This window comes from Panthera onca, chromosome D1, assembly GCF_046562875.1.
Source record: "Panthera onca isolate mPanOnc1 chromosome D1, mPanOnc1 haplotype 2, whole genome shotgun sequence".
Classification (NCBI taxonomy): Eukaryota; Metazoa; Chordata; class Mammalia; order Carnivora; family Felidae; genus Panthera; species Panthera onca.
This window is the reverse complement of record NC_138348.1, coordinates 15,513,146-15,538,251: the sequence shown is the minus strand read 5'-3', so window position 1 is coordinate 15,538,251 and position 25,106 is coordinate 15,513,146. Positions and strand designations below refer to the sequence as shown.

The following is a 25,106-nucleotide window of genomic DNA, read 5'->3' as shown; positions in this document are numbered from 1 at the left end:
CTAAGGACTCCACTATAACCCTATTAGGACTAATAAAATAATTCAGCAGGGTTGCATGATACAAGACCAATGATACAAAAATCAACTGTATTTCTATAAACATTCACTGAATAATCTCAAAATAAAATTAAGAAAATAATTTCATTTCAATAATTTCATTTCCACTAGCATTAAAACGAATAAATACCCAGGAATAAACTGGTCAAAAGAACTGCAAAACTTCTACTCTGAAAACTATAAAACATTGTAAAAAGAAATTAAAGATGTAAATATATGGGAAAACATTCCATGTTTATGAACCAAAAGACTTAATATTGCAAAGATGGCAATATTTTCCAGCATCATCTACAGAACCAACATAATCTCTATCAGAATCTATCAAATAATAATAATAAACATATTTTGGTCTCTGCCACTGGGTGCTGGCACTAAGCTAAAACCCTTGTAATTTCCTGAATGATGAAGATGATAGGAGCATCTTATACAAAGCTCTAGAATCCCTTGGAATTTCCTGGGTGATAGATGCCTTTTCTTTTTTCTTTTAATTTTTTTTTTGAACGTTTATTTATTTTTGAGACAGAGAGAGACAGAGCATGAACAGGGGAGGGTCACAGAGAGAAGGAGACACAGAATCTGAAACAGGCTCCAGGCTCTGAGCTGTCAGCACAGAGCCCGACGCGGGGCTCGAACCCACGAACCGTGAGATCATGACCTGAGCCGAAGTCGGACGCTTAACCGACTGAGCCACCCAGGCGCCCCCGCCTTTTATTTTTTCAAGTAGGCTCCACAACCAGCATGGGGATCGAACTCACCCTGAGATCAAGAGTCTCTACTTACTCATGCTCTACTTCCTGAGCCAGCCAGACGCCCCAGAAACACCTTTTGTTCTAATGAGATGACTCCTAGATAGCTTCAAGGATTAGGGCTGGTCACCAGAAAGACCAAGCCATGATTAGAAGCTTGAACTTTCAGCCCCAACCCCCATTCTCTGGGGTGGGGAGAGAGGCTGGAAATCTAGTAATAATGGATTATGCCTACATCATGATGCCTCCATAAAAATCCCTAAAATAAAAATCCCTAAAGTATGGTATAAGGAGAGCTTCCAGATTGGTGAACACATCCATGTGCCAGGAGGGTGGCAAACTCCTACACCACAGGGCAGAGGCCTTTGAACTCAGGATCCTTCTGGACCTCACCCAACATATCTCTTCATCTAGTTGTTCATCTGTATCCTTTGTCATATAGTAAACTGGCAAATGTAAGTTACTGTTTCCCTGAGTTCTGTGGACTACTGGAGGAAACTGAGACTGAGGTCAGGGTCATAGGATGGATGAATCAAGAGCCCAAGGAGGTAAAAAGAGTATCCACATTTGGCTTAGAGTGTAGGTGCATGAGCAGAGTGTGAAGGCTTCCACACATATGGAAGGCCTGGTATAGGGAGGAAACTCAAGCAGAACAAGGAGGGTGTTCACATAGAGTAGCAGTCCGTATTGGTGATTAAAGCCCAAGCAGGGAAGGAAGGTGACCACTCAATAGGGGTGGCAGAGTATCAGCTCAAAAGGCATGAACAAGGCATCCATATGGAGGGGCAACCTGTAGTTGGGCATCAGAGCCCAACAAGGGTGAAGAGGCACCCGGATGGGCACCTCCAGCACAGTGAGGACAGACCCTACCTCAGTGAAATGTTATCCGGATTAAATGGATAACATGCATAAAGTGTGTGAGCCCAGAGTAAGCACTGTCCAAGTATTTGCTATTAATGTACATAAGGGGCCCGGCATCATGGCAAACACAGAATATCCAACAAATGGTTGTTTATTACAGGATTACCATTATATGACATCCGAAATACCTCATCTACATACAACAGCTAGTGTTTGGAAGACGAGCAAAATTATTTCTAAAAATTAACTTCCCTCCAACCACTTAGTAACACCTGCATCCCTTTCATAACTCCATTTTTCCACCCAGATGTCCAAACTGGCTCTTTCTTATTTAGCTTCGGTTAACTTTACCTTTCACGTTCCTTTGAACTCTCTACTCCCTTTCACCACGACTTCTTCACGATTTTTTTTTTTTTTTTTTTTTTTTTAATATATGAAATTTACTGTCAAATTGGTTTCCATACAACACCCAGTGCTCATCCCAAAAGGTGCCCTCCTCAATACCCATCACCCACCCTGCCCTCCCTCCCACCCTGCCCTCCCTCCCACCCCCCATCAACCCTCAGTTTGTTCTCAGTTTTTAACAGTCTCTAATGCTTTGGCTCTCTCCCACTCTAACCTCTTTTTTTTTTTTCCTTCCCCTCCCCCATGGGTTTCTGTTATGTTTCTCAGGATCCACATAAGAGTGAAACCATATGGTATCTGTCTTTCTCTGTATGGCTTATTTCACTTAGCATCACACTCTCCAGTTCCATCCATGTTGCTACAAAAGGCCATATTTCATTTTTTCTCATTGCCACGTAGTATTCCATTGTGTATATAAACCACAATTTCTTTATCCATTCATCAGTTGATGGACACTTCACGATTTTTTTTTGATTCACACATTAGCACAAAACCCATCATCTCCACAGAAACAACACATGAAACACCTAGGTTGGTGGGAAGAGCTTAAATAGACTCAAATGTATCTCCCGCTACTTGCCCACATCAGTACATACAGTGTAGCTTGGTACAGGTCTTATTTGTTTCATACCTGTCCGCGTTTTGGTGAATGCATGAACAGCCCTAGGTAGAGTCCCATGGAAGGGGAATAAGCAAGCCGTAACTTATGTCCAGTTCCAATACTGAGCTGAAAGTCTTTACTCACAGGAACATACTCCAGCATGTCGGCCACCATCAGGCACATTTGGTCCTGCTCAAGATAAGTCAACAAGTAGTATCAAAGAATATCCAAGTCAGGAAAAACAAACTTCTTCCCCTTTGAAAGGATGTGCACTCATCACACCTAGCACTCCTCTTTTATCTGCTGAGGGACACTAAAGATTTTTTTTTTAAAGTCTGAGATGAAAATGTCTCTTAAGTCTGATAAATAAGATCATCTAACTGTTTTGCTTATGAATCCTGAAAACTGTTTTATCAACTTGCATTTACAAAACACATTCATTCCTCTTAAGTGAAGATTATTCTCTGTACTATCTTAATTCTGTAGGATTCATAATTTAAAAATATATAAAAAGGGGAGAAATGTATGAAAAAGCTAAATGAAACTGTCTGAATGTAGAAATGGCCTGCAATTTCCAAACTTCAGTGATCTTAATAATCTTTGACAGAAACAGCAAGATTGACTTCAATTCTCTTACAATTCGCAAGGCTATTTTAACTTACAGTAACTATAAATGTAGCATTTACCTTATAAGACCACATTCGTAGTTTATGATCCTGGCACAGAGCAAAGATGAAGGCATCGTGCTCGACACAATGAACAGCAAGAGCGAGGGGACGATCTGAAGGCCCCTGGTCCCCTCTAAAAACATAAAGCCCAATTTTAGGCTCGTAGTGTTCTAACTATCAGGTTATTAAAACTTGTTTTTAAAAACTTTTTTTTTAACATTTATTTATTATGAGCATGAGCAGAGGAGGGGCCGAGAGATGGAGAGACACAGAATCCAAAGCAGGCTGTAGGCTTTGAGCTGTCAGCACAGAGCCCGACGCAGAGCTCGAACACACAAACCGCGAGATCATGACCTGAGCCGAAGTCGGATGCTTAACCGACTGAGCCACCCAGGCACCCCAAGATTATTAGAACTTGTAATTAAACAGATAAAATAAAGTTATAAATGTACCATTTTGTTTAAGATTTTAAGTATTTCCTACATCCAACATGGGGCATGAACTCGCAACCCCAAGATCAAGAATTGCATGACCTACCGATTAAGCCAGCCAGGTGCCCCTATAAATGTACACTCTTAGTCAACACAAGGAACCAAGAGTTTACATGCTGGTATCAGATAACTATATTTTCTACTTGGTCTATAACCAATCACTATGATATACTTTAAAGGGCTCTACATAAGAAAGGAATAGAGTTTTAATCATCAGAAACTTTCTACTTCTAATTTTACACAAAATTAGTGAGTCAGGGCAGAGCACTGAGTTGAATATCATGAGAAAATACAGAAAAAATCAGTTTCTGCTATCAAGATGTCTGAGGTGTGGCTCTCCTCAGATGGACTGTGACATTTTGCAGACTCTTCTCCTTTCCAGTATAATGCTTATCTGCCTTAGAGTAAGACTAGAATCACTAATAGTTCCTGACCAGTGCAAAAATGAAATTCTTGGGCCCTTTGGTTTGCCCACCAGACACCACTTACCTGATAGCTGTTGGCATCCAGCCTATAAGCAGTCTCTGCATTACTGAACTCTGTTTTAGTTCCACAATTGACACCATCCCTACGAGATTGAAAACAGACCAGTGACATCCAAGGCACCTCTTGATCAGACTCAGAGAAACTCAAAAACAAGGATCCATCCAATCGTGAACAAGTTCCTTACAACAGGTGGACAGGCTTCTCCATTTCCATACTGAATAAGAGAGTTTTAGGATGTACCTTTCCACATACATCACACTTAAAATATCTTGAATCATTATCGCATTAATAAAAATAGCACTAACATATTGCTAGGGAAAATTTTTGCCAAACAGTTACAAATAGTAACCTGATTGCTGCTCAGAACAGTTATTCTTCCCAAAAGAATCATTGGGTTCCTTTCACGTGTCAGGCACAGTTCTAGGTGCTGAAGATGTGGCAGTAAACAAAACATTAAAAAAAAAAAACACCTGTCCTCATAAAACTTACATTCCACTGGGAGAAGGGCAGAAGCCGAGACAGCTCACAAACTAAGCAGAATGGTAATAAGTGAAAACAGAAAGCATACAGTGAATGCTGCGTGTGTATGTGCAATTTGGAAAAGGGTGGTCAGGGAAGGCCTCACACACTGAGGGAACACTGAGTGAAGACCTTGAGGAGTTAAGGGAATGAGCCAAGCTGGCAGCTGGAGAAAGACTATCTCAGGCAAAAACCCTGATGTAAGAGTGTGCCCGGTATGTTCAAGGAATTGCAATTGCGAGAAGCATGAGGCTGGTGTAGAGAAGGCGAAGGGGAAAAAAGAGGTCCCTGAAAGCCAACGTAAGGACTCTGGGTTTATTCAGAATGATATGAAGAACAAACCGTCACTTGAGGGCTTTGAGCAATGGGGTGACATGACTCTACTTAGATTTAAGTGTATCTCAGAAGTTTCTGTAGAGGGGTAAGAACAGATCTGAGGGATATTTAGGAAGATAATGCAATAATCCAGGCAGGAGACAGTGGTGACTTGGAGCAGGTTATCAGCAGCCGAACTTCCTTGTGTCAATTAACTTATTTTAGTTATAGTACCTCAACCTGAAGGTAGATAACTAGTCAACTCATCTCTACTACAGGCCTTAGACTAGGCTGTCTTACAGTTATGTCTTCCCACATTCCAAAAAGCTTTACAATTCCTCATCCGCTCTATAAAATCTTACCTTCTCAGAAAACAAAACAAAACAAAACAAAACAAAACAAAACAAAACAGTAAAAGCACTAGAGACTCCTTTGGCAAGCAACACTGAATGATCAATTTCAGGGGGAGTAGGGAAACAATTCCTGCCTTGGATGATGGGTATGGTCTTCTAAGGTCTGTTTTACTGCCAACATTCCTTGCTTAAAGTTAAATCCAAGTTCAGCTCCCACTCTTACCAGGTATGTCATAAGACGGTAGTTTAAGAACAAAGATTCCCCCAGAAGCAGACGGAAGAGCAAACAGAGCCTCCCCATCACTGCCAAGCCAAGCTGCCGAGGAGGTAGAATTAGGGGAGAGTCCAGGTACTGCTGGAATTAATTGAGAGTTGCAAGGATCCCTGAAATCAACTTTTCCAACGTCAGTAAATATTGACTGCATCTGACTTTCAATTACCAACTCCTGTGGAGTGATTAAAAAGAAAAATCTGTTAAATCAAAATAAGCTGAATTTTGCTCAGTTCCTTTCAATGGCTACAAAAGCTTTAAAAGAAACAATTGAGCCTGGAAACAAAGCTGTTCTTTTTCATCAAGATTATTTCAACTTAAAAATGTGTCTGATCATTTTAAATTGTAACTATCAAAAGTATGCTTGGTAAGAGCTACCAAGAAATCCAATTTTCCTTCAATTTCTAAAGGATATTGCTCCAGCATTAGATGTGTGACAACCAGAGTAACTTGGGAAATAAAGGATATTACTCTTAACCAACTTACGCTCCTGTACATCCGGGAAGGGTGTGGTAAAAGTAATCTGTGCACTGTCTGATTGGTCAAGATCAAGATTATCACATGATTCTGAGTCTCAGAGACGTGAACCCCTCCAGGTAAGAGGCTGCAATTTTGGAATTTGAGGCGAACTGCATTATTCAACAGATTTACGTCCAGTGACTCTTCCACCAGCTCCAATGTATCTCCAGAGGTCTTCCTATTAAAAAAGAGACATTTGTTTAAACAGTTTATGCTTTCCTAACTGACTGTTGTTTTGAAATATATGGAAGTGGCTTCCAGATGAACTTTCCCAATTTCAAAGTTTTGGGTAAACAAATTCAGATCAACTTTTAGAATCTAAACCATCATGATACATTCATTTGCCAACCACAGCACCATATAAAATTCCAATCTTACTATATGATTCTCTGTTAAAATGGAGGCATTTCCAAACTTGATGGCTTATTTATTTAGGATGATGATACTCAAAGTAACTGAACCCCACTATAAAGAAAATTCACACCATGCACCCCCATTACTTACAGTGGAATGCCTCTACTATCAGTACTACAGCATCATACTACGGTGACCCTAACAAATGTGACTCTTTCCCTTTCAGTGACTTCCTCTTGGATGCAGGGAAGACCTCTTCAGGCGCAGCTCTGCCATATGGTAGCACTGGATCATAGAAAACACCGTGCTGGGAGGGCCCTACCTTCTCATCAGCTCATTTACCAGTCTGCCTGCATCCTCCCCTGAAGAGCGAGTCTCCTTCCAGCAATTCGAGGGCAACCTCTGATGTTCTCAAGTATATCCCTTCTGTGTCCATCTCTCCTTCTGCCAAAGCCTTCCCTCAACATTCAAATGCGCTCTTCCCTGGCCTCTCCCTTTCCATCACCCCATTCCTGCCACTATCCGGCTATCACCATCTCTCCTTTCCCCTCCATGGCCATGTCTTCTCTATCTCCTCATCTCCCTCATACTCTTCAACTTGCCCTCTTCTTACCAAGGTCACCACACCAATTCCAGTGGATTCCTCAGTCCTGTTCTTACTTGACCTCTTAGTAGCATTCCCCATACTTGACAATGCTGTCCTTCTGAGAGTTTCTTTCTTGACTTGGATGATACTACCCTCTCCTGCTTTTTCCCTGTGTCTCCAGGCATTCCCTCTCCTTCTCTTGGACCTGACGCTTGCATTTTATTTCCTTCAACCTTGATTTTCGGGTGTCTTATCTGCTTACTGTACCCATTCTCTCAAAGCGCATCTTTTCCACCCCCGAAGCTGTACGCGCCATGTGAACTCTAATTTCCTAGGGCTGCTTTGCTTCTGGTAACTCACGGCACGTCATCAGCACAATTTTTTGGACTCTCAACCTCGTCTCTGAAAACCTGCTTCACCTTCCTGCTTTATGGTTAAAGTTGGGTCCTGGATCTTGCCCTGAGGACACCCCCCAGAGTCCTCTCTAACGGTGGTAAGCTCTCTCTACCACACTCTCTGTGCTGGGGCCTCAAAGTGGGGCACAGCTGTCCTGCTTGCTCCCCACTGCCACTCCAGCGCCACTGTTCCTCCCTCCCTGCCCGAACTACTCAGCTCTGAGGCATGTGCAGCCAGATACCACCTACGACCCCTGCCCACCGCAGTTATCTGCAGGTCTCTTTCATTCCTTGAAGACTAGCTCCTGGCTCACTGTTACTCTCCCACACTTCCTTTCCCATATCTATATTTTTTTCTAATATCTCACTTTCCGCAGTTCCCCTCTAGTGATTGCTCTTGACTGTGTATACATACACTATTACACTTCCTCCATACACTTGCTTTGCCCTCCTTCGAGAATTGGAGTTCTCTGCTTCTCTCACAGCGGTGCTCCTTAAGAGAGCTATTCTGTACTCACAATTCCTGTCATCTTCTCTCCAGAGCCCAGCCACTTCGGATGTTTGTACCACAGTGGGAGCAGTTTCTGACAAACCTCCACCACGCAGACGTCTATTTTCATTTCTCTGACTTATATGCAGTACTTAACAGTTTTTCACTATTCTTCTCCTTGAAATATTTCCCTTAGCTTCTGAGATAACACTCTCTTTTTGTTCAACTCTTATTTCCCTCCTATTCCTTCCTAGTCTCCTTATCTTACTAAATATTGGAGTGCTCCAGGGTTTAGTCCTCAGACCTTAACTTTCCTCCACTACACAAGTTCTCAACAGGGGAACGATCTACCCCACTCCTTAATGACATTTAATAGTACCTGGAGAACTTTTTGCTTGTCACACTGGGGAGGGGGTGCTCTTGGCCTGTAGTGGGTAGAGACCAGGGATGCTACTCAATACCCTAAAATGTGCAGGGCAGCTCCCCACGACAAAGGTTTTTCTGGCCCCAAATGCCAATACTTCTGGCAATCTCTAAGTGATCTCATTCAGTGTAATAGCTTTAAATGCCATCTAATGCCAGCAATTCCCAAATCTCTATCTTTAGTCCAAACTCTCCACTGAACTGGCTACTGCCTCAACACTTCCACCTGGATATCTAACAGGGGTTTCAAATGAAACCTGTTACAGAACACCTAGACTAGCAAACCTGAAAAACAAAGAGACCAAAACACCTACTTCACCTTCACTCTTCTCCAACTCAATTAATGGCATCTCTGTAACTTCCAGTTGCTCAAGACAAAACTCTGGAGGTCACCCTTGATGCTTCTCTTTCTGTATACCCTATATCTGAACCAATAGTAATTCTAACAAACTCACCTTCAAGACATATCCACAAACAGAATATTTCTCACTGCCTCTGCCAATACCACCCTGTTCTAAGCTGCCAGCATCTCGTCTGGACCGTGGCACCAACCTCCTAATCAGTCTCCCTGCTCCCAACCTTTCCCCACTATACCCTGTCCTCAATACAGCAGCCACAGCGATCCTCTAAAAACACAACCTAGATCAGGTCATTCCTCCACTTAAAACCCTTCAATGGCTTCTTCTCATCTAACTCAGAGCAAAAGTCGAAGCCTTAAAGTTACCAACAAAGCCCTGATTTGACCCGTGGCTACTTTCCTATTCTACCCTTTGATCACTCAGCTGCAGACTCCTGGCCCCTTGCCATTCTTTGAGCACAATGAACAAGCTCCTGTCTGAGGTTCCTTGCATTTTTGGTTCCTTTTTCTTGGAAGGCTCTACCTGAAAAATCTCATCCCCCAGATACCTACTTCTTCCGCTCAAATGCCAACTTCTCACTGGGTCTTCCCTGACTACCTTCTATGAAAGGTAACTGCAGGCATGTCCTGCAGGCATTTCCCTTTCCTCTCACCTTGCCTCCCTGTTCTCTATTCCACTCATCACTGGACAAACTGTATTTATTTGTTTTGGGGGGTTATTGCTGTTTATTGCCTCTTTCCCTCCACAAGAGCAGGGACTTTGTTTTGTTCCCTGCTATATTCTCAGTCCCTGAACACTGACTGGAAAATATTAGGTACTAAAAAGTATTTCTTAAATGAGATTTGTACGTCAAACATAGGTCTCTCTTCTGAGCCTCAGACCTATACATTTCAAGGCCTACATGACATTTCTGAAGGGCTCCTACACAGGTAACTTCAAATGTATCGGAAAGAATTATTCACATCTCTCCATCTTCTTTGTATTAGTAAAAGGCAACTTGCCCACCCAATATCTTGTTAGTCACACCAGAAACCAGGGAACTGACTTTGTTCCCTCCATTTCCCTTCCCATCTTCTACCCCATATTCACTCTGTCACCAAGTCCTAGTGAAACTGCCTTCTAAATGCATCTTAAATCCACCTATTTCTCCTTTCCTAGCTACTCCCGTAAGTGAGCCACCAGCATCTCTCACGTGGGCCATCATTAAAGCAAGCAGTTTTTTGTATTATACCTATCTAACTGAAATCCACCTGCCATAGAGTAAAATGATTTTTTTTCTTTTTAAAGAAAAGAAAAGGGGTCAAGACCTGAGCTGAAATCAAGAGTCAGACGCTTAACCAACCGAGCCACCCAGGAACCCCTAAACTGTTTTTTTTCTTAATGCAATCTTGGTTATGTTAGTAAAGAGTAACTCTTTAAAATCCTTCAGTGATTACTCAATGTGCTCGGGGGGAAAAAATCCAAAACGCTTAGAAAGGATCTGAGGGTCCTCCATGATCTGAGTCCTGCTTACTTCCCCCGTCTCAGCATCTTCACACCACTTTCCATTTCGCCCACTGTACTTAAGCCACACAGATCTCCATCCAGTTAGTTCCTCAAACCTGCCCAGTTCCTTCTACCTCATGGATTTTGCATATGGTGATGCTGTGTGCTGGACGGCTCTGTCCCCCAATCCCCTCCCTGCCCGGCCAACTTTTCATCCTACAGATCTCGGGTTAAATGTGATATCCTTGAAGGCCTTCTCTGTCTCACTAATAACATTTGGTCCTCTCATTAGCCTCTCACAGCCCCTATACTTTTCCTATGAGGCAAGTATGAAAAATTTGTATTTATACACCTATGTCGCAGTCCCTTACTTTAGTGTATTTTCCTTCATAAAACCGCACCATCAAAAGCAGGCCCATACCCGTCTTCAAACAGCTACAACATCTTGCGTGATGGAAATGGTGTTGCTTTTGTTCACCACTCCATCTCTAGCAAACTTAGATACTAGACATGCTCAGATGCCTGATGTGAAAGAGCTCAAATGTATTTGAAGAATTAAGGAAGCTGTAGAACACTATAAAAACACAATGAGTTCAAGTTTAAGACTGGACTTTGGGGCTTTATCCCATAAGCTTCATTTCCTCTGCTTTTAGTGCTGCCTGGAAGGGCAGCTCTCCTAGTACTCTGCGTCTCCCTAATTTTCCCCTGATTCAGATGTGAAAACAGTCCTCTTTTCCTGTCTATTACCGCCTCGGAGAATGACATTCTGGGAACAGCCATGAGAAGTCAGAAGTCCAACAGCCCAACCTGCCAGGGGGGTTGGCGAACACAGCACTTACCAATGAATGAACCTGTTTCTGGTGACGGCGAACAACTTGCCACTTTCCAGATAACAGAAGCCTCCCGCGCTCTCACTGTATTTCACGGCTCCAGCCAAGGCATTTGCAGTCCCTGCAAAAGAAGATTGGTCAGCCCGCACACCTAGCTCTTTAGGGATGACAGGGACTGAAGGCACTGAGAAAGCAGAGGGTGACGACTGACAATCCATACAAAGAGAAGGGGAAGAAAGGAGGGCGAAGTAGGACACTACGGAAGCTCTGATCCCGGGGCTATAGGCATGTGGACTTAGGAGTATGAACGAGGGGTCAGACATGTAGGCACCCATAGGAGATGCCCGAGGGGAAGGACCGGATCGCGTCCTCCTTAGCTGCTTCCGTACCAATGCCGCACACTGTGAATTCCCGAAAGTGTCTCGGCCTCTCGCGCTCAGCACCGCTGAGCTCCACGAAGCTCCGTTCCAGGGCTCCCGCCGCCGCCATCTTCCCGCCGCCGCCGCAAGGCTCGACGGGACGCAAGCAAGGATGGGAGGCCATCGTCACTTCCGGGGGTGGGGCGGGCGGAGTTGCGGACAGGTGAGGAAGCCAGAGGAGAAGAGAGGGTAAGACCGTTCGTTGCAAGGCTTCCAGTCAGTTGGCTGGAGAACGAAAGTGGGCAGGGAGGAAGTCAGAAGGGAAAGGAAAAACGCGAGCCGATTCTGCTTGCGGGAACTTTCGCCTGGCCGGCTGGGATGCCCCCCAGGGGGCGGTGCCCTTTTCCCGGCGACCTCCGGGAGCGGGGCGGGGCCGGGTTTGTTTCCATTTTGAAAACCCGGGCGCGGGCGGCGGTGGAGCTGAGCTTCCCGGGAGGGGCGAGGTCCGGGGAGGCGGGGCAGCTGAGCGCCCTCTGCCGGGTTTTCCGAGTTCGCGGTCACCCTTCCCTGCGTTGGGGTGGGCAGTCCGTAAGTCTCCTGGTCTCCCTTTTGGCCTTCGGTTGACATGTGGAATGGGGAGAGGGAATCTTTTGTATTGGAATCTTTTCAAAAGGCTGTATTCGTGTAATCTTGTGTAATGATACATATTGCGTTCGATAAAACATTGATACAACTTGCTGAGATTACCTAAATACTGCTCACTTGCGTACGTGAAGGGAATTTGCCTTTGCTTCCATTCCTCATCTTGAAGTTTGGAAGATATTGTGACTTTGCCCATATCTAGGGCACAATAGATGCCCAGAACTGGGGAAAATGCTGATTTTCAGGGGAAAATGTTTTTCTTTTTTCCTCAGTAGTCAACATTTGTTAAGCAATTCTGTTATTCTTGCTATTACCAGTGACTGCAACCTTTCGCTGTCATTCTGTTTCATTGATCCTATGCTGACCACTCCCGCCTAACTTTCCAGCTTGCTCCTAGGACACCAACGCTAGTGATGCCATCCCTCCATCCCACCTACTGTGTCCATTGTTCTTCCACCTTTTCACTGTCCCTCATTTCCTTGAGGTTTCCTTCTTGCTCTGCTTAAGTTCCATTTAAATTACTCCTTTGCCTAGCTCTCTTCCTCTTCATTATGCTCTGGTAAAAACTACAGCTTTGATTGAATCCAAGTCTGCAGCTGAACAGGGCTGGAATAAAATACGCAATCATCCAGATGACTTCCTCTACCTCCATTAGGCTTCTAAACCTTGAGTGGGTCCATATTGCTGCCCAACAAACACATCGTACTTCTTTGTCCACTTATGGTCCAAGATATGAGTATTTCACAACTTCTCTAACCGGTAACACCTCCTCCCTCCTCCTCACTCTCAGCTTGCATTTTCACTTACAAGATTGATGCAATCGAAAGAGAATTTCCCTCACTACCACCTCTCCCTACCTGCCTTCATCTGTACCCACATACTCTGCCTTCCTGTACTGTTACCACTATAAATTGAACCGTCCCTGAACTTACGGGAGGACAACCTTTTTACATTTTTTCCAGATCACCTACTCAAGGACACCATTCTAGCAGTTATATCCTCTCTCCTACGTCTTCAACCCCTGCTCCTATTTACTGACTTGCTTCCCTAAGCACACAAACATGCTGTTATTTTTCCTTCTCACCACACACAGAAACCCTCATTTGATCTCTGCTTTCTTTAGCTACTATCTCCTACCTCAGAGCTGTTCTTCACTGTTAGAGCAGAATTCAAGAGCTTTCTGTTTAATTTCTTTTCTTCCAATCTCTCTCTTTTTTAAAATTTTTTTTTTTTCAACGTTTTTTATTTATTTTTGGGACAGAGAGAGACAGAGCATGAACGGGGGAGGGGCAGAGAGAGAGGGAGACACAGAATCTGAAACAGGCTCCAGGCTCCGAGCCATCAGCCCAGAGCCTGACGCGGGGCTCGAACTCACGGACCGCGAGATCGTGACCTGGCTGAAGTCGGACGCTTAACCGACTGCGCCACCCAGGCGCCCCTCTCTTTTTTAAAATTTAATTAAATTATTATTATTATTATTTTTAAAAACTTACATCCAAATTAGTTAGCATATAGTGCAACAATGATTTCAGGAGTAGATTCCTTAGTGCCCCTTACCCATTTAGCCCATCCCCCCTCCCACAACCCCTCCCGTAACCCTCACTTTGCTCTCTATATTTATGAGTCTCTTCTGTTTTGTCCCCCTCCTTGTTTTTATGTTATTTTTGTTTCTCTTCCCTTATGTTCATCTGTTTTGTGTCTTAAAGTCCTCATATGAGTGAAGTCATGTGATTTTTGTCTTTCTCTGACTAATTTCACTTAGCATAACACCCTCCAGTTCCATCCACGTGGTTGCAAATGGCAAGATTTCATTCTTTTTGATTGCCGAGTGATACTCCATTGTATATATGTACCACATCTTCTTTATCCATTCATGCATCGATGGACATTTGGGCTCTTTCCATGCTTTGGCTATTGTTGATAGTGCTGCTATAAACATGGGGGCGCATGTGTCCCTTTGAAAGAGCACACCTGTATCCCTTGGATAAATGCCTAATAGTGCAATTGCTGGGTCGTAGGGTAGTTCTATTTTTAGTTTTTTGAGGAACCTCCATACTGAGGTTCCAGAGCGGCTGCACCAGCTTGCAGTCCCATCTTCCAGTCTCTCTTAAACCCACTATTATCAGGCTTTTGCTCCTGCTGCTCTACTGAAGCAGCTTTTGTCAAGATCTCCAATGACATCCATTATATCTAACTCTGAACTCTTATTCCTTTTTCTTTTTTTTAAAAGTAATCTCTACACTTAATGTGGGGCTCGAACTCACAACCCCAAGATCAAGAGTTGCATGCTCTACAGACTCAGACAGCCAGACACCCCTGAATTCTTAACCCTGAACTTAACTTGACCATCTGCAGCATTTGAACAATTAGTTGCTTTCTTGCTCACTTTCTTCACATGGCCTCCAGGGCACCACACAACACTCTCTTGTTTTCCTCCCATTTCACTGACTGTTTCTTTCCAGGCTCCTTTGCTAATTTGCTTCTCTTTTCCCCAACCCTCTTAATGTTGGAGTGCCCCAGAGCTCAGTTTTTGAGCCTGTCTACAAATAACTCCCCTGAGGATTTCATGCAGTCTTCTGGCTTTAAATACTAGATTGCTACATTCTGATAATTCCCAGATGCAGATCTCCAGTGTAAAAACCTTTCTCCCTTGATCTCCAACCTTATGCATCCAACTGCCTATTCTTTTTCTTTTTCTTTTTTTTAGAGTTTTCATTTTTAAAGTAAGCTCTAGGCCCAACATAGAGCTTGAACTCACAAAGCCAAGATCAAGAGTCACATGCTCTACTGACTGAGCCAGCCAGGCACCCAGTCCCTTGAGTGCTCAGTCTTTGCATTCATCTGCCTACAAACATCACTGGGATTCCCCCACAGACCTCTCAACCTCAACATATCCAGGACTTAACTCATTTTATCTCACTCTACACCATTATGTGATTATGTGCCTATCAGTACCCAGTGACCTGATTTAGAAATCTAGGAATCATACTGGGCACAGAGATCCTAAAACCCTTGGAATTCCCTAAGTGATGAGAGGATAAAGGTGTCTTTTTTTATGTTAACGAAATGACTTTTGGAAAGTCCCTAGGTAACTTAAAGGTGGGGGCTGGTTGCCAGGGGAAGCAACCGTGTGATTTGAAGGTTGGAACTTTCAGCCCCACCCCAGCCCCCAATCTCTGGGGAGGTTTGCGAGGTTGGAGATTGAGTTCAGTCACCAATGGCCAATGATCTAATCAACCACGCCTATATAATGAAGCCTCCGTGAAAGCCCCGAAGGGTGGGTTTGGAGAGCTTCAAGATTGGTGAACCAGAATAAACCCATTGTACTGTGCCCCAAATTCCATGGGAACAGAAGCTCTTGCATTCAGGACTTTGCCCTATGTATCTCTATCTGGCTGTTTATTCATATCCTTTAGTATCCTTTGTAATAAACCAAAATCTGGTAAGTAAACTGGTTTTCTGAGTTTTGTGAGCCACTCTAGCAGTTAATCAAACTGAAGGAAGGGGTTGTGGGAATCTCCAGTTTATAGCCAATGGTCAGAAGCACATGCGACAACCTGAACTTGCAATTGGCATCTGAAATGGGAGCAGTGTTGTGGGACTGAGCCCTTAACTTATGAAATCTGATGTTATTTCCAGGTAGATAGTGTCAGAATTGAGTTAAATTTGTGGGATATCTGGTCAGTGTCCACAGGAGTTGAGTTAATTTGCCTGGTGGTGTGGAAAAGTCCCACACACTGGACCTCTGGAAAGTCTACTTTTATTTATTTTTTTTTTTTTTAATTTTTTTTTTTAATGTTTATTTATTTTTGAGAGAGACAGAGACAGAATGCAAGTGGGTTAGGGACAGAGAGAGAGGGAGACACAGAATCCGAAGCAGGCTCCAAGCCATCAGCACAGAGCCCGATGCGGGGCTCGAACCCACAGAGCTGTGAGATCGTGACCTGAGCCGAAGTCAGACACTCAACCGACTGAGCCACCCAGGCGCCCCTGGAAAGTCTACTTTTAAATATCATGACAGTAGGGATTAGGTTTCAACATACTAATTTGGGAGGTGGTGGTGAGGACACAAACATTCAGTCTCTAACACTTCTTAAAAAGTTTCGGGGACTCAAAAAAGCCTTTCAGGGGCTCCCTGTTGCCCTGACTTCCAAGGTCTTTGTCCTAATTTAAGCTTATCTACCTTCTTTAAATTCTTGAATCTCCTTGAGGGAGAAACACACTGTCCCAGGCGTAGACTGCCTTGTTCATACAGTGGGAGTCTTAACTTGAGTCCAAGTGGGATTTGGTCATATCTGGGCACATCTGTCAAACTTGTGTGATGGGTTTGCCCGAAACCTACTTGCTAGGGGACTGAAAAGGGACTTGGGGAAAAAAGTTTGCCTTAGGGCAAAAGGAACCTGTAGTAGTTTGATTTGGGACTTAGTTGTAGTGGAGGGATCATTGTGAGTACATTGTGATTCGCCTACCTCCCTGGTTCCTACTGGACTTATATCTGATGTCCATGGAGAGCAGAGTGGGGAACTAGGAAGACAAAAAGACTAAGTACATTATAAAATCTATAAAACATTGAGCGCCCTCAAGTACTGCGTCAAGACTGATCATGTGGAGGATACACAAAAAGGAGAACCAGTCTTCCTCCTGTGCAAATGACCCCAGAGCAGTTTTTCCAGTTTAAAGCCTCCGGCATATTGGAGGGGGTGCCTTCCAGAAGTCTGGTGACCAAAGGAGTGGGGTGAGTACCTGGGAAGGACTTGTGTCCTAGAAAGCAGGGGTGGTTCCCCCAAGGAGACTGGAGCCTGGCCAGCACAGCAATTCTTAATAGTAACTTGGTGGAATTACCTGGATTACTTGGAGATGGATTATTTCATGAACACACATGCTCCTTGGATACTCCCAGAAATGCTTGCGGGGCTCTTTAGCAGGGACTGAAAATATGCCAGCTGGAGTAGGTGGGACCAGAAGTCAGTGGAATTTGTTCATTTTATATATATGTGTGTGTGTGTGTGTGTGTATGTGTGTGTGTGTATATATATATATATGATATATTTGATATATTTATATTTACATACACACACGCATATATATATATATATATATATATATATATATATATATATAAATCTTAATGCTTATTTTTGAGAGAGAGGAACAGAGGGTGAGCAGGGAGGGGCAGAGAGAGAGGGAGACACAGAATCGGAAGCAGGCTCCAGGCTCTGAGCTGTCCACACAGAGCCCAGCGCGGGGCTTGAACTCATGAACCGTGAGACCATGACCTGAGCTGAAAGCGGGTGCTCAACTGACTGAGCCACCCAGGTGCCCCTCTTCATGTTTTTAATGTAATTGTACTTTTACCCATTGGTTGGGGAAATTTGGATATTACTGTATTGAACTATTTCACTCGTGTATGTCATGCTCTTAGAGTTCAGTGTGCTTTATTGTATGAGTTTTCTATTGCTGCTACAGTGAATGACCACAGATTTAGTGGCTTACATGGTTGCATAGGTTAGAAGTCCAACATGGGTTTTGTTGGGCTAAGATCAAGGGGTCAGTAGTGCTGTATTCTTTCTGGAGACTGTATAGGAGAGTCCCTTTCCGTATCTTTTCCAGCTTCATGATGCCAACCCTCTCCTTGACTGGTGGCCCCTTCTTTCATCTTCAAAGCCAGTAATGTCACATTTCTCTCTGACGTCAGAGAAAAGTTCTCTGCTGTGATTAGGTTGGGCCTCCCAGATCATCTAGAATAATCTCCTCATCTCTAGATTCTACAAAGTTCCTTTTGCCATGTGAGGTACTCAGTCACAGGTTCCAAGGATTAGTATGTGGACATCTTCCTTGGGTTGTGGGGAAAGGGGACATTTTTCTATGTACCATATTTACGATTTACTAAATATATCATATTCTCATTTCATTTTTGTAACATCCTTGTATGATAAATTATTCCTATAAGACAGATAACTTTTCTGAAGCACTTATTAAAAATATAGTTCCCATCAGTTGTTACTATCTTAACCCAGAGTTCAATCTTAGCATTACTCACTAATAAGGACAACCAGGTGTAACGTGCCTCCTGGGTGATGCAAAGTGAAAGAATATGGCATCATCTGTAGAAGATTTTTAAACAACTTGATGAAGGTATTAACATACCATAAAATTTGCCCCTATAAAGCCTGCAGTTCAGTGATTTTTGTATATGTACATAGCTATGTAACCATCCCCACAATCTAATTTTGAAACATTTATATCATCCTCCAAAGAAATCCAATACCCATCAACATCACTGCCCATTTCCCCTCTCCTCAGCATGTGGAAACTACTGAAGTCAACTTTCCTGTGTCTATAGATCTGCCTATTCTGGACATCTTATACAAATGGAATATTACGTACGTGGCCATTTGGCTTCTTTAACTTGGCATAATGTTTTCAAAGTTCATCTGTGTTATAGTGTGAATCAGTACTAAATTCCTTTTTATGGTCAAACAGTATTCCGTTGTGCAGATATACTACATTTTTTTCATCAGTTACTGGCCATTTGAGTTGTTTTCCTTTATGGCTATTATAAATAATGCTGCTATGAATATATAAAGTATTCTTGCAAAAATGTTTAATCCAGATTGTGGTAGGTAGAATAATGCCCTCCCTGCCCCCACAAATGTCTACATCCTAATCCCTGGCACCTGAAAAGGGTGCCTTTTGCCTTACATGGCAAAAGGGACGTTGTAAGTGTGAGTAAGGTTGAGGAACTAGAGGTGGAGATGTGAGCCTGGATCACACAGGTAGGCCCTATCTAATCACACAGTCCTTAAAAGGAGAGAGCATCTCCCTCTGAGGATGGAAAGGGACTGAGATGGAGCAAGAAGGCCAGGAGCAAGGAATGTGGGTAGCCTCTAGAAGCTGGGAAAGGCACAGAAACAGATTTCCCCCGACAGCCTCCAAAAAGGAATGGGAACCCCGCCAACTCCTTGATTTGAGTCCATTGATTTTTGCTTTTAGCTGAAGGGAGCTGCCTTGTCTATGATTATGCCCCCTGCAACCAGTGAGTGGCCAACATGGGAAGATCCTCCCCTCTTGCTTTGATCTAGGACAACTCTGAAGGACCATCTCAGCTCCAGGGTGCTGAGTGGGATGGGTCTGAGGCCTCAACCTCTATTTCTGCCCAACCCTGCTTCCCTTAGTCCCTTCCAGGCACTGTTCCTGAGAGCAATCTGCACGCAAATCTCTGCCTCCAAGTCTGTTTCCTGGGGAATCCAACATGAGACACATGCACATGACATCTTGTCCAAGGATGCTCAGCCAGCTGGGAATCCTCAAAAAAAAGTTGAGGGGAGAGAAAGAGTTTAGGGGAGGATCTACTCTAAGTTCCAAAATTGGTGATGAAATATCGAAAAGAACGTCAGCTGGGCATTGGAAGGCCTGCGTTCAAGCTAGCCCTGCCTCACTGACCTGCTGCTGCCCATCTCCCTGCCTCTAAGGGAGAGAGTATTGTACTTCTTTTTAATGTTTATTTATTTTTGAGAGAAGAGAGACAGAGTGTGAGTGGGGGAGGAGCAGAGAGAGAGGGAGACACAGAATCTGAAGCAGGGTCCAGGCTCTGAGCTGTCAGCACAGAGCCCGATGCGGGGCTCTAACCCACAGATTGCAAGATCGTGGCCTGAGCCGAAGTCGGACGCTTGACCGACTGAGCCGCTCAGGCGCCCACAAGTTCTCTTCTGGCACTGAAGCTCCAGACCTGTGGCCCAAAAGCCAGAGACAGGCTGGATCTTCACCTTCATCTCTCCCTAATTTCCGAGTTCGAAACTGAGTCCCCTCCAGAAGTTCCCCAGGACTGAGGACAGGCATGTCCTTCCTGGGTCAAAATTGACTCTCGAGTTGCACAACTTGTGGCCTTTGGGACACTTAGTTCAGACAGTGAAAATTTCTTAGATGCTTGTCTATCACCAGGCTTTCCACATGTGCCGTATTCTCATTTCTGTGTTGATAACTTAAAATGTCATGCAATCAGTGTGCATGTTTTATGTAGTTTCCTTCTTTCCTTCCTTCCCTCCCTCCCTGCTTCCTTCCTTCCTTCCTTCCTTCCTTCCTTCCTTCCTTCCTCCCTTCCTTCCTTTCTTTTCTTTCTCTTTCTTCCTTTCCTTTTCTCCTTTCCTCCCTTTCTCTTCTCTTCTCTTCTCTTCTCTTCTCTTCTCTTCTCTTCTCTTCATTCCACAAAAGTGTTTGTTAAATTGATGGGTGTCGCCTTACAGTTTCCTAGGAATCCAATAATTATAGTGTTTACAGTGAGCTTTGTCATTCCTTTTCTGATCTTCAACATCCATCAGAGTCCTTGAAACTTAGAAGTTACCTAAAAATGTTTGAAGGAATTACTAAATGAATGAATAAGCCCGCAAAGGAATCCTTAGGAAACTCAAATATCTTTTGAACCATTACTATGCTGCTGTGGGATGACTGTAATATAAATGGAATCATACTGCCATCTAGTGGTTATTTGGTGACTTCATTTAGAAGCAAAATGCAGATGTTGCTAAGATTATTATTTGCGCAGCAAATTTTATTAAAAGATACTTTTGTAAGAAAATACTTTTATCACTTGACACTGTATTGTGAGAATGTCTTGGTTTTCTAGATCACCACTAATGAGTAAGTAGAAGTGAATGGTATTATAAATTGAAGTTTAAAGCCGATTTTCCTAACCTAAGAGATATTCTTTGAAAGGAGAATTTGGTAGTTTATAGATTTTGGATACTAACCCTTTATCCGATATGTCATTTGCAAATATCTTCTCCCATTCTGTCGGTTGCCTTTTAGTTTTGCTGATTGTTTCCTTCACTGTGCAGAAGCTTTTCTCTTGGTGAGGTCCCAATAGTTCATTTTTGCTTTTATTTCCCTTGCCTCTGGAGACATGTCAAGTAAGAAGTTGCTGTGGCCAAGTTCAAAGAGGTTGCTGCCTGTTTTCTCCTGTAGGATTTTGATGGTTTCCTGTCTCACATTTAGGTCTTTCATCCATTTTGAATTTATAACTCAATACCCCAAAACAAATAATCCAGTGAAGAAATGGACAGAAGACATGAATAGACACTTCTCCAAAGAAGACATCCAGATGGCTAACAGACACGTGAAAAGATACTCAACAGCACTCATCATCAGAGAAATACAAATCAAAACCACAGTGAGATACCACTTTACACCTGTCAGAATGGCTAAAATTAATAACTCAGGAAACAACAGATGTTGACAAGGATGCGGAGAAAGGGGACTCTTTTGCACTGTTGGTGGGAATGCAACTGGTACAGCCACTCTGGAAAACAGTATGGAGTTTCCTCAGAAAATTAAAAATAGAACTACCCTATGACCCAGCAATTGCATTACCAGGAATTTATCTAAAGGATACAAAAATGCTGATCTGAAGGGGCACATGCACCCCAATGTTTATAGCAGTGCTATCATGTCCATCAACTGATGAATGGATAAAGAAGATGCGATTAAAAAAAAAAAAAAAAAAAAGATGTGATGCACGCATGCACACACACTGGAATACTACTTGACAGTGAAAAAGAATGAAATCTACAAACACAAAGGGACGCCTGGGTGGCTCTGTTGGTTAAGTGCCTGACTTAGGCTCAGGTCATAATCTCACAGCTTGTGAGTTTAAGCCCCGCATCGGGCTCTGTGCTGACAGCTCAGAGCCTGGAATCTGCTTCGGATTCTGTGTCTCCCTCTCTCTCTGCCCCTCACCTGTTTGCTCGCTTGCTCTTTCTCACTCTCTCTTAAAAATAAATAAGACGTTAAAAAAAAATTTAAAACAAAAGAAATCTACACACACAATGGAATACTACTTGGCAATGAAAAAGAATGAAATCTTGCCATTTACAACAACGTGGATGGAACTAGAATGTATTATGCTAAGTGAATTAAGTCTGTCAGAGAAAGATAGATATCATATGATTTCATTCATATGTGAATTTGAGAAACACAACAGATGAACACGGGAAGGGGAGGAAAAGTAAGACAAAAACAGAGAAAGAGGCAAACCATAAGAGACTATTAAATAAAGAGAACAAACTGAGGGTTGCTGGAGGGGAGCTGGGGGGAGGGATGGGTTAAATGGGTGATGGGCCTTAAGGAGAGCACTTGTTGGGATGAGCACTGGGTGTCATACGTAAGAGATGAATCACTGGGTTCAACTCCTGAAGCCAAGACTACGCTGTATGCTAACTAACTTGAATTTAAATAAATTAAAAAAAAAGAATTTGGTGGTTTAAGTAAGTATGGGAAATGATGATTAACACAGTTAAACATATTTCTTTTCTGCAGAACTTTTCAGAGACATTAATATGATAGCGTGCTTTGTGAAGCTGCGAGAGAGGCTTATGCGTGATGTTTTCTAGACACTTTATACTCTTTTCAGGGAACAACTCATTGGATCATTGTTTTATGGGAAAAAAATTCAGAAACACTGTTTTATTGTCATTTTCCCAATATGTTAAAAATATCTAGGGTGCCTCAGTGGTCTCAGTTGGTTAAATCCAACACTTGATTTTGACTCGGGTCATGATCTCACGGTTCATGAGCTTGAGTCCCACAGTAGACTCTGTGCTGATAGCGTGGAGCCTGCTTGGGATTCTCTCTCTCTGCCTCTCCCCTCCAAATAAATAAACTTAAAAAATATGTATCTATTAGTGCACAGCATTTCCTGACTACGGAGTCTTCTTTGACCTTTATTTCCATGATATAGTCAGTTTAAGAAGCATCAGAATAAGTCAGGAGTTCTACTCTCCATGTATATGGATCTTAGTTTTTTTTTTTTTTAATTTTTTTTTTAATGTTTATTTATTTTTGAGACAGAGAGAGACAGAGCATGAATGGGGGAGGGTCAGAGAGAGAGGGAAACACAGAATCTGAAACAGGCTCCAGGCTCTGAGCCGTCAGCACAGAGCCCGACGTGGGGCTCGAACTCACGGACCGTGAGATCATGACCTGAGCCGAAGTCGGACACTTAACCGACTGAGCCACCCAGGTGCCCCGGATCTTAGTTTTTAGGTAACAATTTTTTTAATTGGAATTAGTATTCTTCCACATCAAAAGCTTTTTTACATAATCTGCTTTCTTTTGGATTCTAAGAATGTGGTTTCCTGCTCTTTGGGCTGTTACTTTCAATAATTGCCGTTAGTGATGGTGGAAATGACTCGGGATTCAACCACAATGCAATTGACTTAAGATTTCCTATTTCTGCCTTTTACCTATGTGCTGTCGTATTAACCTAAGCATCTAATTTATAAATTCCAGGCAGAGGCTTCATTTCTTTCTTTCTTTCTTTCTTTCTTTCTTTCTTTCTTTCTTTCTTTCTTTCTTTCTTTCTTTCTCTGTCATTTATTCTTTTAAAGTAAGCTCTATGCCCAGTGTGGGGCTTGAACTCATGACCCCAAGATCAAGAGTCACAGGCGCTACAGACTGAGCCAGCCAGGTGCCCCTATTCTTTCAGTCTTGATTGCATACCTACCATGAGCTAGGCACTTGGGTTAGAAAGACCCCGCTGGATTGAGCTGTATGCAGTCAGGGATCTTGTTCACCTTGTTTTCTGTCGTATCTCTCACGCCTGGCACAGTGCCTGGCAGTGACGAAGTATTCAGGAGGTATCTGGACAGAATACACATTTCCTGTTCTCTGTTTTTGAGGTTTAATAGACAAAGAAATACAGATAACAGTAAAGTGTGATCATTGTAGTAAAAGATATGCACAAGAAGGAGAAAGCATTCTAGGCTAAAAGTCTTGAATGTATGGAGAGAACCGGGTTGGGAAGTGGTTGAGAAGGATGGAGTTACAGTGGAGAGAGCTTTTTCATTCTTGCTGAGGAGTTAGAGTTTATTGAAATGTTTCTCTTTACGACTCCGTGCTTAAAGTACTTGGTGAGGGGCACTTGGGTGGCTCAGTTGGTTGAGCCTCTGGCTTCGGCTCAGGTCATGATCTCGCAGTCTGTGAGTTCAAGCCCCATGTCAGGCTCTGTGCTGACAGCTCAAAGCCTGGAGCCTGCCTTGGATTCTGTCTCCCTCTCTCTCTGCCCCACCCCCGCTCGTGCTCTGTCTCTCTCAAAAATAAATAAATGTTAATTTTTTTAAATGTTTATATATTTTTGACAGAGAGAGACAGAGCACGAGCGGGGGAGGGGCAGAGAGAGAGGGAGACACGAATCCAAAGCAGGCTCCAGGCTCTGAGCTGTCAGCACAGAGCCCGATGCGGGGCTCGAACTTACAGACCATGAGATCATGACCTGAGCTGAAGTCGGATGCTCAACCGACTGAGCCACCCAGGCGCCCCCCCCCCCATTTTTTTTTTAATTAAAAAATACTTAAATACTTGGTGAATTCTTGTTGTAGATGTAAGTTTTATTTCAGCTGAAATCAACTTTGTAAATAATTTTTTTTTTTGAAAGGTTGATTTGACCTCAATATAGAGAGCCTTAGCATGTGTGCGGGCCCACAAGATCCTTGCTGAAAAAGAGAAGACATCACTGTAAGGTCAGTGAATTCAGGGGGAGCCAGGATGATATTGTAAGTAGTTAATAATTGCCCCGACCATGCTATCTAGACTGAAGCTCTCCCAAGGCAACGCTTAGTGCAGAGCCCTGCAGAGAAGTTTCTTTTAAAAAAGCAAAATTGTGGAATAAGTGAAGTATGTCAGTGACTTTTCACTTCCTTTTTTCATTATACTTTCGACCTGCTTCTGAAACCACCATGACTTCAGAGACCAGGGCCCTCTGATGGCCCCTGAAAGCGCAGGGTTCCCAGCCAGACTTGACTGTCCTGTGCTTTGGACTTATCCTTGGGTAGGTGTGCCCTGGAGTGTTTTCATTACCTTTTATGTAATAATTCCCACAAATTTCAATAGGTTGTGATT

General features: G+C 43.2%; 2 protein-coding genes and 1 long non-coding RNA gene across 4 annotated transcripts in view; 2 read left to right on the top strand and 1 right to left on the bottom strand.

Annotated features, from left to right (window-relative positions):
• NUP160 (nucleoporin 160) overlaps nucleotides 1–11,736 on the bottom strand; it is a 52,048-nt gene extending 40,312 nt beyond the window's left edge. The window contains exons 1-7 of the mRNA XM_081790262.1: nucleotides 11,604–11,736; nucleotides 11,224–11,335; nucleotides 6,260–6,470; nucleotides 5,726–5,948; nucleotides 4,319–4,397; nucleotides 3,357–3,471; nucleotides 2,701–2,859 (exon numbers count right to left, since the gene is read on the bottom strand). Coding sequence (XP_081646388.1) covers nucleotides 2,701–2,859; nucleotides 3,357–3,471; nucleotides 4,319–4,397; nucleotides 5,726–5,948; nucleotides 6,260–6,470; nucleotides 11,224–11,335; nucleotides 11,604–11,703 — 999 coding nt within the window. The 5' untranslated portion in view covers nucleotides 11,704–11,736. The remainder of the gene's footprint in view (nucleotides 1–2,700; nucleotides 2,860–3,356; nucleotides 3,472–4,318; nucleotides 4,398–5,725; nucleotides 5,949–6,259; nucleotides 6,471–11,223; nucleotides 11,336–11,603) is intronic.
• The window catches only part of FAM180B (family with sequence similarity 180 member B), a 336,925-nt gene that overhangs the window by 207,811 nt on the left and 104,008 nt on the right, over nucleotides 1–25,106 (top strand). The window lies entirely within an intron of this gene.
• LOC144612963 (uncharacterized) overlaps nucleotides 11,775–25,106 on the top strand; it is a 33,961-nt gene continuing 20,629 nt past the window's right edge. For both annotated transcript variants that reach the window (XR_013550219.2, XR_013550220.2), the window contains exons 1-3: nucleotides 11,775–11,822; nucleotides 24,643–24,727; nucleotides 24,954–25,035. This is a non-coding gene — a long non-coding RNA (uncharacterized LOC144612963). The remainder of the gene's footprint in view (nucleotides 11,823–24,642; nucleotides 24,728–24,953; nucleotides 25,036–25,106) is intronic.